The 15,006-nt window shown below is 41.8% G+C and overlaps 1 protein-coding gene across 2 annotated transcripts in view; it reads right to left on the bottom strand.

Annotated features, from left to right (window-relative positions):
• The window catches only part of ARFGEF3 (ARFGEF family member 3), a 173,317-nt gene that overhangs the window by 120,608 nt on the left and 37,703 nt on the right, over positions 1 to 15,006 (bottom strand). For both annotated transcript variants that reach the window (XM_027551679.1, XM_027551680.1), the window contains exons 3-4: positions 8,852 to 8,933; positions 4,661 to 4,792 (exon numbers count right to left, since the gene is read on the bottom strand). In XM_027551679.1, the coding sequence (XP_027407480.1) occupies positions 4,661 to 4,792; positions 8,852 to 8,933 (214 nt within the window). The remainder of the gene's footprint in view (positions 1 to 4,660; positions 4,793 to 8,851; positions 8,934 to 15,006) is intronic.

The following is a 15,006-nucleotide window of genomic DNA, read 5'->3' as shown; positions in this document are numbered from 1 at the left end:
CTCTCTATTTCTCTCTGTCTCTACTTTGGGGAGAAAACGTGGTAAAAGCATTTTCATGTGGTAATGATATTAGCAAAACAAGTTGTTGTGTTAAAGTTTTTTACTTTGGTCATGACAAGCATTACAGAATTACAAGATAAAAGGGTGCTCACATCTAAGGATGACTGAAGTTGGTATAGAAATTCCTGATGCATGGAGAAAGCGTATAAAACTTATTTCTAAGCCCCAAATGCTATCATTTGTATATGTCTTTATACCCAAATAAGTAATTTAAATCTCAGAAATCAGAAATGATCACAGAACTTTCACCTGTGGGTTCTCACAGTCAGACCACCTTCTCCAAAGTTTCATTTGATGCTAAAAAACTAGCTTGATCTATTTTTCCCAATTCTAATGTTTAAGTTTTTAAAACATTAGCTCAGCTGGTAAAGAATCCAACTGCAATGTAGGAGACTCCAGTTCGATCCCTAGGTCAGGAAGATCCCCTGGAGAAGGGATAGGCTACCCACTCCAGTATTTTTGGGGTTCTCTGGTGGCTCGTTGACGGAGAAGGAAATGGCAACCCATTCCAGCGTTCTTGCCTGGAGAATCCCAGGGACCGGGGAGCCTGGTGGGCTGGCGTCTATGGGGTCGCACAGAGTCAGCCACAACTGAAGCGACTTAGCAGCTGGTGGCTCAGCTGGTAAAGAATCCGCCTGCAATGTGGGAGACGGGAGTTCAATTCCTGGGTTGGGAAGATCCCCTGAAGAAAGGAACGGCTACTCACTCCAGGATTCTGGCCTGGAGAATTCCATGGACAGAGGAACCTGGCAGGCTGCAGTTCAGGGGATCGCAAAGAGTTGAACACAACTGAGCGACTTTCACTTTCACAAAGTTTCTAAAAACAAAAGCATGTACCAAAGGCGCTCTTCTTTTTAAAAGTTTCAGAAACTTAATTGTGAAGAATAGCAACCCAGACGATTGTTTTCCTCTTTTCTGACAATGTTTGATCTATTTCCAGACATTAACTATAAGTACCACTGTCTAGTATGGTGTCATTAGAAAGTCCATAAAGACTGGCTTTCCAGGGTTTCCAGCAGAGCTAACATGTGTCAACTCCTGTCTTCAGCAAGGCTGGCAGAAGGTACCACTGGGCTGGAATTAGAAAGCAAGTATGTTTTCAAAACAGGTGTTTCTGTTGACATAACCATTAAACATCCTGTTCCTCCATAGTTCCTAGAAGGATAGGTACTTTAGCATTTTAATTTTTAATGCAAATTCCTATATTCTATGAAAAGCTATACTCCTGGGAGAATTTTCAGAATAATATGAAATCTGTGAGGTGTGTCTCTTAGTGTGACATCAACGCTCAACCTTCGGTATTTGGAGATCTTTTAGTGGAAGAAGGATAAACAGACTTAACCTGAAAGTCATAAAAGTGATAGACATGGCTGCTGACCTTGCCTCTCTCAATGGTTGCACAGAGGTAGCGGAGAAGTCAAACAAATCTAGAGATGGTTACTCTTGGGTTCCTAGGAAGGCACAGCAGCCCAACATGTGTCAAAGGATAAGGCAAAACCACACATTCCAGAATTAAAGACAGTTAAGGCAATGGCACCCCACTCCAGTACTTTTGCCTGGAAAATCCCATGGACGGAGGAGCCTGGTAGGCTGCAGTCCATGGGGTTGCTAAGAGTCGGACACGACTGAGTGACTTCACTTTTACTTTTCACTTTCATGCATTGGAGAAGGAAATGGCTACCCACTCCAGTACTCTTGCCTTGAGAATCCCAGGGATGGGGGAGCCTGGTGGGCTGCCGTCTATGGGGTCGCACAGAGTCGGACATGACTGAAGCGACTTAGCAGTAGCAGCAGCAGCAAAGACAATGAGATCTTAAAGGTTAGGTAGCTCAGACATTCTCAGTGTTCACTGAGTATAAGAATACTCCTAGACCCACCCACTGAGATGATGGCTCAGCAGCACAAGTTAGTTATGGCAGAAGTAATAGGACTAGAAGAAGTAACAAACAGCACTTCTAAAGAACTTGCTTTGGGCCAGATACTGTGCCAAATTCCTTACAACTATCACTTACTTAATCCTCACAACGCTCCTATTAGGTAGGGACTACTATTCCCCCCCGCCACCCCCCACCGATGAAGGTGAGGTGGAGGTGACAGAATTCCAGCTGAGCTATTTCAAATTCTAAAAGATGATGCTGTGAAAGTGCTGCACTCAATATGCCAGCAAATTTGGAAAACTCAGCAGTGACCACAGGACTGGAAAAGGTCAATTTTCATTCCAATCCCAAAAAAGGGCAAATCTAAAGAATGTTTCAAGTACAACACAATTACACTTATCTCACGCGCTAGCAAAGTAATGCTCAAAATTCTCCAAGCCATGCTTGAACAGTATGTGAACCATGAACTTCCAGATGTTCAAGCTGGATTTAGGAAAGGCAGAGGAACCAGAGATCAAATTGCCAACATCCACTGGATCATCAAAAAAGCAAGAGGGTTCCATAAAAACATCTACTTCTGCTTTATTGATTACACCAAAGCCTTTGACTGTGTGGATCACAACAAACTGTGGAAAATTCTTAAAACAGATGGGAATACCTGACCACCTAACCTGCCTCCTGAGAAATCTGTACGCAGGTCAAGAAGCAATGGTTAGAACCAGACATGAAAAAACAGACTGGTTCCAAATTGGGAAAGGAGTATATCAAGGCTGTATATTGTCACCCTGCTTATTTTGGGTTGGATGAAACACAAGCTGGAATCAAGATTGCTGGGTGAAATATCAATAACCTCAGATACAGAGATGACACCACCCTTATGGAAGAAAGTGAAGAGGAACTAAAGAGCCTCTTGATGAAAGTGAAAGAAGAGACTGAAAAAGATGGCTTAAAACTCAACATTCATAAAATGAAGATAATGGCATCCAGTTTCAATCACTGCATGGCAAATAGATGGGGAAACAATGGAAACAGAGAGAGACTTTATTTTCTTGGGCTCCAAAATCACTGCAGATGGTGACTGCAGCCATGGAATTAAAAGAAGAAAGCTTTTTCTAAGCTTTTCCTTTGAAGAAAAGCTATGACCAATGACAGCACGTTAAAAAGCAGAGACATTACTTTGCCGACAAAGGTCCATCTAGTCAAAGCTATGGTTTTTCCAGTAGCCAGGTATGGATGTGAGAATTGGACTATAAAGAAAGCTCAGTGCCAAAGAATTGATGCTTTTGAACTGTGGTGTTGGGGAAGATTCTTGATAGTCCCTTGGACTGCAAGGCGATCCAACCAGTCAATCCTCAAGGAAATCATTCCTGAACATTCATTGGAAGGACTGATGCTGAAGCTTAAACTCCAATACTTTGGCCACATGATGTGAAGAACTGACTCATTGGAAAAAGACCCTGATGCTGGGAAAAATTGAAGGCAGGAGGAGAAGGGGATGACAGAGGACGAGATGGATAGATGGCATCACCAACTCGATGGACATGAGTTTGAGCAAGCTCCAGGAGTTGGTGATGGACAGGGAAGCCTGGTGTGCTGCAGTCCTTGGGGTCGCAGAGTCAGACACGACTGAATGATTGAATTGAACTATTTCCCCCATTCTCCAGATGAGGAGACCAAAGCACAGAGTGGTTCAGGAATCTGTTCAAGGAAGTCCAACTAGAAATTAAGTATTCAAACCCAGACAGCCTGGCTTCAAAGTCTGAATCACTATACTAAATTACCCACCAATAGGGCTAAGGTGAGACCCAGGACATTAAGACAATGCCATGATTGAAGTTGATCTTTTCTCAATAGAGAAACTGAGAGGTAAAAGACTGATATCTCTTATCAAAGATGAAAATCCACCAGTGCCTTTCTAGGAAGAAATCAACCACTATATGACACCAACTATGCTTACACACTTCTCTGTACATACTCCTCTAGGGAGGAAATGGACAGATGTTGTGTCCAGCTCATGGGCTCCAGCTGTGCTACTCTGACCAAGGTGTTATTCTAGGCTAGAGATTTCCATCCTTTTGTGCCCAACTCACTGTTCACTTACGGGATACAACACACTCCTGAGTCTGTATAAGAGGCTCCCAATGGAAGGGAAAAAGGGAAAAGGGGAGAGAGAGATGCCACCCCACAAAGGGAGATGGTAATTAGAATGAGGGAGATAAAGTTCACAGAATGTGAGGATGGAAATAAAGATGAGATTCTGATATGGCTTCAAAGGATGATCTTCCTTTCCTTAAATTGACTATTCTACATAGCATTAATATATATTGTTAGGTTTTTGCTTTGTTTTAACATATACAGGCAGGCAGAATGCCCAGAATGATCAGGTCTACCCCAAGCTGGAACTACTTCTGTACATTTTCTCAAAAGGTCATGAATCTATTTCCTATACCTTCTCTCAAAGGGCATAAATATATTTAACAACATTTGATACGCAGGATCAGGCCAAAAATCTTACAGACTTGTTGAAATCTGTAAACCAAGTAAACCTTTTTACTTAGTTGTCATTTCTGTTCAACAATCAAGGTTATTCTGGGGGACCACAAGCAAGGATGATAATCATATAGTCCAAATGACCACCACACAGAGGCATCTTTAAGATAACAGTGAGGGTCAGCAATTTGTCTCCATCACAGTGACGCAAACTGGGAGTGCGTCAAACCCACCTTCATCACTTCCACCTGCAGGTCTTCGTGGAGGGAAGGCGTCACTTTCACAGCGTTCAGGATCTGATTGAGCAGCTGCTTCTCATCAGAGTCCGTTTCCATGGATACAAACCTCTCTTCCGCCAGGAGCTTCTGTAAAGAGGCACAAGACAGTGATCACAGACAGGCTTTCCCCTGCTGCCTTATTCTGCTGTAGCCCAGTATGTAGGACGGATAACGTTTCTTACTCGGGAGGCACGTAGCTGGAGGCCATTAGGAAGGAGTTTCCGCTCTGTGCCATTAAAAAGAAAAATGCATCATGCCTTTGGTAAATGGTTTTTGGCAAAGAGTTTTTCCTGCTATTAGATAATTTACTGTACATTTTATGAAGTGAAATTCTAATGTGGTAGCCAAATAAGTCGTTTGGTGGGTAGGGATGGAGGATGAATGTGCCAATGGGAATCCAGCTTCTCACGACAGGCATGTTCGCACACACCCTGTCTGAATGAAGCTTTGTCACAGGAAAGGAGGTTTTATACACAGGTTGATTGTTCATATTTGTACTTCCTAATGTGAGCTATCATTTACCCAGGAATTATTCACAAAGGTACAAATCTTAATATATTTTCATCAGAAAATCAATCCCACAAAAACCTAAACAAGAAGACGGTCATTTTCATGAGGTTTCCCAGAAGGCATTACATCTCCCAGGACAGCTCTCCTCTACTTGAAAACAACTCATTTTTCATAAAATTCTTTATGAATTGAACCAAACCCTCCTTGCCTAAAACTTGTATGCCCTAGTTGTACCTGGAGCCACACAGATTAAGTTTCTAACATACCTGATCAGCGATGAACTCCACCTAAATCTCTTCTTCACACTAAACCTCCATGGATGTCATCAAACGTTCTCCACATAACATGGTTTCACAGACACTTTCCTCCTCAACTGGCCTCCAGTGAATTTAACACTTTAAGGGTCTGACAGCAGTGAGCAGGAGCACCCAAAGGTGCATGCTAAGGTGAACATATGGACTCTGGGTGATTAGGACGTGTCAATGTAGCCTCATCGTTGGTTTTATTTTTTTAAAAAAGTATCGTTCCGGGAGTGATGATGGGTGAGGTTATGCATGTGTAGGGAGAAGGAGTATGTGGGAAATCTCTGCACCCTCCTTTCAATTTTACTGTCAAGCTAACACTGCTCTAAAATAGTCTTTTAAAAATAATAACAATAAAAAGATGGCAAGAGTGAAAGAAATGCAGTCTTTGGTGGCCATTGCCCTATTTCAAACCTGGAATTGTTTACCTCTAGAATTCTAGTTGTGTGAGACAATTAAGTGTGTTTACTGCTTAAAATCAAACCAAAAAACAAATAAAAAACAGTAATACGGAAGTTTAATCACACTCTCAGATCAAATTAGCTTAGTTGTAAGTCACAGCACATTTTACGCTGATTCACGCAGAAACCTCATTCTCAAGGGCTGCAATTAAGCTGTTCTTCCCCAATCTGTCCTGAGGCAATTGATTTTTGAGACCCCAGAGTAGGATGGATTTTATATTTATCCCTATTAAATCTGTCCTTGTCCAATGCAGCATGGGGTTGCAACCATGAAGAATTTTTGGAATTCTGATTCATCCAGGGTAATGACTCCCTCTTTTAGCTGAATGTCACTGCAGATCCAGAAAACACATATTTCAAACCTTCTTCTTAGGACTCCCTGAATTCATCTATACAGCTATACCTCATTTTACTGCACTTAGCTTTATTGCCCTTCACAAGTATCATGTTTCTTTATAAATTGAAGGGTTGTGGCAACTGTGTGTCAGTTAAGTCTACTGGCACCATTCTTCCAATAGGATTTACTCACATAGTGTCTCTGTTGTCACATTTTGGTAATTCTTGCAATATTTCAAACTTTTTTATTTTTACTCTATTTGTTATAATGATCTGCAATCAGTGCTCTTTGATGTTACTACTATAGCTGGCTTAAGGCTCAGATGATGTTAGCATTTTCTTTTACAAGAAAGTATTTTTTAGTTAAGGTATGTACATTTTTTTAGACATAATGCTACTGCACACTTAAGAGACTACGGTATGGTATAAACATAACTTTTATATGCACTGGGAAAATGTAAAATCCATGTGGCTCACTCTACGGTAATAACTGCGTTATTGCAGTGATTGGGGACTGAACCCACAATATCTCAGAAGTGTCCACTCAAAAGAAATTTTTGACTATGCAGGGCAGCCCAGAGTTAGTTCATATACAAAACCCTGTTTTTTTTTTTTTTAAGTAATAAAGACTAGAAAACTCTAAAAAAAAAAAAAAAAAGCCTTAAAAGTTTATGGTGGGGGGCTTCCCTGTTAACTCAGTTGGTAAAAAATCTGCCTGCAATGGAGGAGACCCCAGGTCAATTCCTGGGTCAGAAAGATCCGCTGGAGAAGTGATAGGGTACCCACTTCTGTATTCTTGGGCTTCCCTTGTAGCTCAGCTGGTAAAAAAATCTGTCTGCAATGCAGGAGACCTGGGTTCAATCCCTGGGTTGGGAAGATCCCCTGGAGAAGGGAAAGGCTATCCACTCCAGTATTCTGGCCTGGAGAATTCAATGGACTGTATCGTCCATAGGGTGGCAAAGAGTCGGACAAGACTGAGCGAACTTCACTCGTTAATGAGAGGTCACAAGGGACGCTGAGAGGAAGATGCCCAGCCCCCCATGTCAGTGAAGTTCCCATGAAAACATGAGGTTGTAACTTACAGAGTTTGAGGGTTAAAAAAAAAAACAAACACTAAATGGAAAATCTCTGTAATACTAGAGAAAAGAGAACATAAGTGGCAGGTTCAAACAAACTTCTATTCATTTTCACAGTTACTTTGGAGAAAAGCAAAGAGTTTTTAATAACTGTTTAACTTTTTTAATGTTTAAAAATTTCTAATGTTACTGCATATTGAAATATACATTCTCTAATTAGAATCTGCTAAGGGAAATACAGTCATAATTTTCTTACTCTTTCATATTTATTGACACTGAAAACATATTGGAGACCTCTCTAAACTTAAAGAGCAAACTATGAAACAGTAATGTGAAAAGATATCCACCAATGCTACCAATCCATGGCCATGCTGGAAGAATCCCCTGCAGGGTTGAACTCCACAGCACTTGTCACTCAGCCACCAAACCCCTTAAGAAGTCAGTGTTTATCTGTACCATTTTTCTAGATTCTACATATATGCATTGATATATGCCATTTGCTTTTCTCTTTCTGGCTGACTTCACTCTGTATGACAGACTCTAGGTTCATTCACATCTCTATGAATGACCCCATTTTGTTCCTTTTAGTAGCTGAATAATATTCTGTTGTGTGTGCACCACACCTTTATCCATGTGTAAAATAGCTAGTGGGAAGCTGCTATGAAGCACAGGAAGCTCAGCTCAGCGCTCTGCGATGACCCAGAGGGGTGGAATGAGGGGTTGGGGTAGAGGCTGGTCCAAGAGGGAGGGGATATATGTATACATATGACTGATTTACTTCACTGTATGCAGAAACTAACACAACATATAAAGCAATTTATTCCAATTTTAAAAATCCTTTTTAAAAAGTCAATGTATTTATACAGCCAACAACTCTGCACCTTTGGAATTAGACTTACTACATATGGTGCAAAACAGGATGAACAAATGCTCAGAGAAGGAAGTGTATTTGTGCAATCTGACTTTTCTGATTAGACAAAATTTCTTTTTTCTTCCCAATCTCGTTCTGGAAACAAAACATTCACCAACTTAACTGTAGACTAGAAGACAAACCAAAATCATTCCAGCTTACCACTATTGCTCATGACACAGAACCACAGATGCTGGATGCATTTAAGATCTGACTGGTACAGAACTTGAGGTGTCTTTCTTGGAGTCCCTTACTCTCCTAAAAGTTAGATGTCATAAAAAATATTTCATTGCTATGTGGGCTTAGCATAGTCTCCAAGAGTCAGTGTCTGACCATATATACTCAGCAAGATAAGCTGTACACAGAGAAATGCTGGTCAAGAAAAGAAAATTGTTATCCTCTCTGGTTATTACACAGTTCAGTCAATTTCTGTTGGGGTCTTTAAACAGCTACAATTTAGAATGGTAACTATTTGCTCTTTCAATGCCAAGGTGGTCTGTCAATTTCTCTCATCCTGTTGGGGTACGCACAGGATGTATTGTATACTGTACCTGTATCCCTGCCAAGGCATGTTGAGCCAGCTTCACATTCTTGGATTCCAAAGCCAACTGGAGGGGCAGCAGGCATTTCTCCCTGGCAACACATAAATAAGGACCATATGTGAGCTCAGCAAGGCTGACAGCCAAAGGATGCAAGCCTACACACCCACCCTCAAATGCCACCACACATGTACACTGAACTATGACCAGTAATGAAACTGTACCTGGAGTGAAAAAAAAAAGAAAAAAACAGCAAAAATGCCGTGCAGAAATCATAGCGTACCAGCAGCTCGCCTTCTTGAGATAGCTATAGAGAAAACACACACAAGGACTCAAACAATTGTTTTGGTGAACTAGTCATCACATGGTAAGTCCCTTACCAGTCCATGAACATGCCTTGCTCTTTCCCAAAGTAATATAATTAACTGTATTCAGTACACCTGGGGTGTGTAACCCTAGAAAGCACTGTTTATATAGATTTCTATGCCTTTGCTCAGGCCTCTCCCCGACCTAGCAAGTGAGGGCATCATCACCTGGACTACTCTGCCTCATCAATATAAATTGAAATTTGATACACTTGTCAATTTCTCCCCAATTCAAAGTGTTTCTTAATCAGCTGTACCTTTTTAAAAATTTTACATATTTATTTTTGTCTGTGCTAGGTCTTCATTTGGAGAAGGCAATGGCACCCCACTCCAGTACTCTTGCCTGGAAAATCCCATGGACAGAGGAGCCTGGTAGGCTGCAGTCCATGGGGTCGCTAAGAGTCGGACACGACTGAGTGACTTCACTTTGACTTTTCACTTTCATGCATTGGAGGAGGAAATGGCAACCCACTCCAGTGTTCTTGCCTGGAGAATCCCAGGGACAGAGGAGCCTGGTGGGCTGCCGTCTACGGGGTTGCAAAGAGTTGGACACGACTGAAGCAACTTAGCAGCAGCAGCAGCAGCAGGTCTTCATTGCTGCATGGGCTTTTCTCTTGTTGAAGCAAGTGGAGGCTACTCTCTAGTTGTGGTGTGCAGGCTTCACATTGCTGTGGCTTCTCTTGCTGCAAAAGACTGGCGCTAGGCGAGTGGGCTTCAGTAGCTGTGGCGCGTGGGCTCTGTAGTTGCAGCTCCCAGGCTCGAGAGCATGGCTCAACAGCTGTGGAGCACAGGCTTTGTTGCCCCACGGCATGTGGGATCCTCCTGGACCGAGGGTCAAACCCACATCTACGTTGGCAGGGGGATTCTTTACCACTGAGCCATTAGGGAAGCTCCACCTATAATTTTTGAATTAGCTCTTTAGTCACCATGAGGGTGACCTAAATTTTGTGATGGGGCTTAATAAACGTGTTTTCAAAGCAGAAATACAATCAAACCACCAACAGCTTGGACCCATGAGAAGTACCTGACATCAACTGAAAGACAAAAACAAAAAAAGCTTGAAAGCTACTTGCATATTTTGAAGCTTAAGAAAAAAATAACTGGGCACTAAAATATATCAGGAATAAACCAAGAGGACTACAAAGAAAAACCTGTTTTTCTGTAAGAAGCATTCACTCTAAATAATTAAACAACAGACCAAGAATTTTAATCAACCCATTATTTCCCCACAGACTTACACTGGCACAACAAATGAAATGTTACTTAATTTTACCAGGCTTCTCCACCCTCACTTAAATCAGAGCAGCCTCATTTTATCTCTTTTATATTTTCAGCATAAACCGAAAGAGTCATTGACTTTAGAGACTGTGAAAGCCACAGGGTAAGATTACACGATTTCGTCTTTAGGGGAAAAGCATCACTGATGTAGAACACAAGGAAACAGAAAGTTAATTATAGCTCCGATTCCTTCCTGTCCACCCTGCAGTTTTTTTCGTGGAATCCTCCATCAGCAGCTCCATGACAGATCGAGACAGACCCAGACACTCCCCCTAATGCCGGCCACAAAGAAAAAACCAGACTATCAGAACGAACATTTTGCCTTCCTGATCTTTGTCAGTGTCCCCTTACTAACCCAAAGTTACAGTACCCCCATTTTATATGACAATTGTTTCACAGTATAACAATTTTTCATTAGTACAACCTTTGATAGGTGGATAAATTACCCAACGGGGTCACTTCCAGTTGGGTGGCTATAATTTTCTCGCTATTACCGTTTGTCTCGGTTATAAGGCAAGCATTGCTATGCAGTCAAGCAAAAGCAGGAATAGCTAACTTTCCCAATTTTATTTCTGTTGCTTAATCATAACCAGTTTATAAGCTTGGAAAAATTAATTGGAAGTGTCAAAGTCAAGTGAGAATCACTAATAATGGGCCTGTTGTGTTCGTGCCCAATCATGTCCGACTCTTTGCAACCCCATGGATTATAGCATTCCAGGCTTCTCTGTACGTGGAATTTTCCAGGCAAGAATATTGGAGTGGGTTGCCATTTCCTACTGGAGGGGATCTTCATGCTGCAGGGATCGAACCCATGTCTCGTGTTCCCTGCACTGGCAGGCAAATTCTTCACCACTGTGCTACCTGGGAAGCCCCTAATAATGGGCTGATTGAGTACTAACAGAACTATAGAGGCTCATCTGTAAATCCTTGAAACAATCAAATTTCCACCAGGATTAATTGACTGTGAAAGAACTTTATCTCAAATTTTTGCAGTCAGATCTGCCAATGAGGGCATGGTAGCTGTGGGCAGACAAGGAGGTCCAAAACTCCTATAGTCTCATAGCCTGGAGCAGGGACAGTCTCTATTGAGTGGCTGTGTGCTGAAAATGCACAAATATTACATATTTCTCACCAAGGCATCAAACAAGAGTGGATGCCACATTCAGCAGTAACAAGATCTTCCTAGAATGCTGAAACCCCTGAGCTCTGGGGAGTAGTAGTATGTTTGCAGATAAACTGCAGCATGCCCATACTGCTCTGCCATTGACTGTATTAGTCCTTGAAATCCTCATCACCCTCCCTTACCTACTTCTAAACTCACACCATTTGTACTGCAAATTGGAACTAGACTACTGATAAATGCCAGCACTACCAGGTCCCACCATGATTCCAGGGAACACCACTGAACTGCTCCCCAAGCCAGTCATGGTCATCAAGAAGAACTGGAAGATGTAATTGGTTCGGCTAGGATTTGGTCTTACTGCAAGGTATCATCATTTAGTGGAAAAACTATGGGCTGTGGAATCACACAGATCTGGATTGAAACCTTAACAATTCTAAAGTTGTGCAATCTTAGTCAAGACACTTAACTATTAAATTTTAGCTTCACAATCCATAGAAGAAGCACTTAAGACCAATCCTGCAGTACACAAAATGTGTATCAAGGATTGGAGAACTTTTTATGGAAAAAGAGGCTGATAAAAATTACATCAAGCATTGAAGACCATATGATCTCTGTGCTCATTACTCAACTCTGCCATAGCCCAAACCTGTCATAGACAATATGTTGATAAATGAGCATGGCTACGTTCCAAAAACAGGCAACAGGCCAGATTTGGTCTGCCGGCTAGTTTGCCCAGCCCTGATATAGACAAAGGCCCAGCAGAGACCATGATTTAAAGCACAGGATAACAAGATCCAATCTTGTTGTAGTATCCAGAAAGATTTTTGCATAGGACATGGAGCATGGGTCTTGCAGGGGTCTAAGCAAGGCCAATTGTAGCACCAAGTTTTCTCTTAGAAAATCAGTGCTTTAAGGAAGCAGACAGAGGGAGTTCATCCAGGTACCAAACCAAAGCACTCCATCCATCCAGTTATCCATCCAAGTAACAATTGAGAGTCTGCTATGTGCAAAGCACTGTCATGAAAAGACCCAACAAGGAACAAGATAGAACAGATATTTTCTTTCATTTTATGCATAGAAGGAAAAGGAATAAAAATTACTTATTGTTTTGTGATTAAATCTACCAGTCACTTCAATCTTAAAATGGGCATTCTTACCCTTGTTTCATATTTGAGAAAATAGAGTTTCAGAGAGATTTGATAGCCTGCCCAAGGTTACACAGCTAAAATCTACTGGAAACAATCCGAACAGAAATCCATCTCACTCCCAAGACCAAGTTTCTTCCAATACCCTTTGGTGTCAAAAGATGAGAGCAAAGCTAGAATAGTTCCATTTCTTAATCTTTTCTCAATCATGAACACAAAAAGATCCTCTTCCTAGGTAAGTATACGAATCATTTCAGGGGATTCATAGTTCTCCCCCTTCCCCTGGGCTTTCCTGGTGGCTCAGTGGTAAAGAATCCACCTGCAGTGCAGGAGATAAGAGTTAGATCCCTGGTCGGGAAGATCCCCTGGAGAAGGACACGGCAACCCACTCTAGTATTCTTGCCTGGGGAATACCATGGACAGAGGATCCTGGTGGGCTACAGTCCATACATAGGGTCGCAAAGAGTCAGACATGACTGAAGTGACTGAGCACATACATAGGTTCCCCCAAACTCTAACTCCACATCGATCCCAAGTTAAGAGCTTCTGCTTTCAGGAGAAAGGACCTGCCCAACAAGACAGAAACTTCTGTGTGTCAGAGAAGAGGCCGGGTTCCCTGGGCTCAGTCCTAGTAGGATGAAAAGCTTTGAAGTACTGTTACACTGAGCCCTGAAACAAGGGAGAGAGAGAGAGGGGTGTATATGGGGTGGGGGGTGTGGTGGTATGTGTGGGGGTGGGTGTGTGTGTTGGTGTGGGTGGGTGTGTTGATGTGTGCTGAGGGGGTTGACAAATGTCAGGATTCATGGCCTCTCAGCCCCAGCAACCCCCTAAATTAGTATCATGAGCCTCAAATCAGGACTGTAACAGGAAACGAACACATGTGGGGCCCAGCTGATTACACGGCTTGCTCTCTGGTATCATAAAAATCCTTCTGCCTTAATTTTTTAAGTGATTTTAATAAAAGAATAACAGGCTTGTTAATTGGGTCTCAGGATGAAATGTATAATGAAGATGCAACGTGGCACACACTCGGGCCCCTTTGCACAGACTGTTTTGGAATAAATCGCCTTTTGATCCTTCTAGATGCTGCCTCATTGGGGAACAGGCACACCAAAACCAACATTCAGTTACACGAAGGGATTATTCTTTATGCATGGGCATGTGCAAGTTCATGCTGGCCTAATTGAATAAAGATGGTGGCCCCAGGTTTCATGCCCTGGCATGTCATTATTTCTTAAAGAAGAATGATTAGCAGCTCTGCACACGCACAAGGCAGACATCATCCCGTGACAGTGTCTGGTCATGGCGAGGACACTAAGCCTATCTCTTTAACTGTGTTGTCACAGTTCACAGACCAGCTTTATTGGGCCAAGATAACAATGGACAGAGGGAAATTCAAATAGGTGAATGGGGGAAAGTTAGATTTATCAAATATTACCTTTAAATATAAGCACAAAAATGAGCTTCATGTAACACCAAATACATTTGCAAGTTTTAGGTTGACTCTTTTTTGATGCACTGCCTGGGATGGAGCAAAAAGATACCTTAGATTTCTGAGGTCTGCTGAGGCTCTATAATTCTAGGATTCTATGATCAAAGCCATTTGATCATTGAATAACTGTCTGGATTCCTTCACATATAACCACAGCTCTGATGGAACATCAGTGACCTGTAAATCCCAAGTACCTGTTCATATTATCATACTGACTATCTTATTATGAAGAGATTTAATTATCAACAAAACTAAGGGAGGTTAGATTTCCTGTCCAAGGTCACATGTTTGTAAATGACAGGGCTGTAATTTACATATTTTTTAAACAGGTTTTTCTTCAACTTTTTATTCTGTATCAGGGTATAACTAATTAAGAGTGTTGTGGTAGTTTCAGGTGAACAGCAAAAGGACTCAGCTGCCATGTATCCATTCTCCCCCAAACTCCCCTCCCATCCAGGCTGCCACATAACATTGAACAGAATTCCCTGTGCTACACAGTAGGTTCTTTTTGGTTATCCATTTTAAGTCCATCCAACTCCCCAACTCCTCATCCCTTCCTCTCATCCCTTCTCACCAGCAACCATAAGTTTGTTCTCTAAGTCTGTGAGTCTCTTTCTGTTTTATAAGTTCATTTGAATCCTTCCTTATTAGATTCCACATATAAGGGATGTCTTCTTCTCTGTCTGACTTATTAGAGCTGTGATTTAAATTTAGACCATCTGTCCTCAAAACCCCTGTTCTTTGGCCTCTGCCAGCAGACAACT

This window comes from Bos indicus x Bos taurus, chromosome 9 (assembly GCF_003369695.1).
Source record: "Bos indicus x Bos taurus breed Angus x Brahman F1 hybrid chromosome 9, Bos_hybrid_MaternalHap_v2.0, whole genome shotgun sequence".
NCBI classification, from domain to species: domain Eukaryota; kingdom Metazoa; phylum Chordata; class Mammalia; order Artiodactyla; family Bovidae; genus Bos; species Bos indicus x Bos taurus.
The sequence above is the reverse complement of the archived record's forward strand: the minus strand, read 5'-3'. Positions and strand labels throughout refer to the sequence as shown.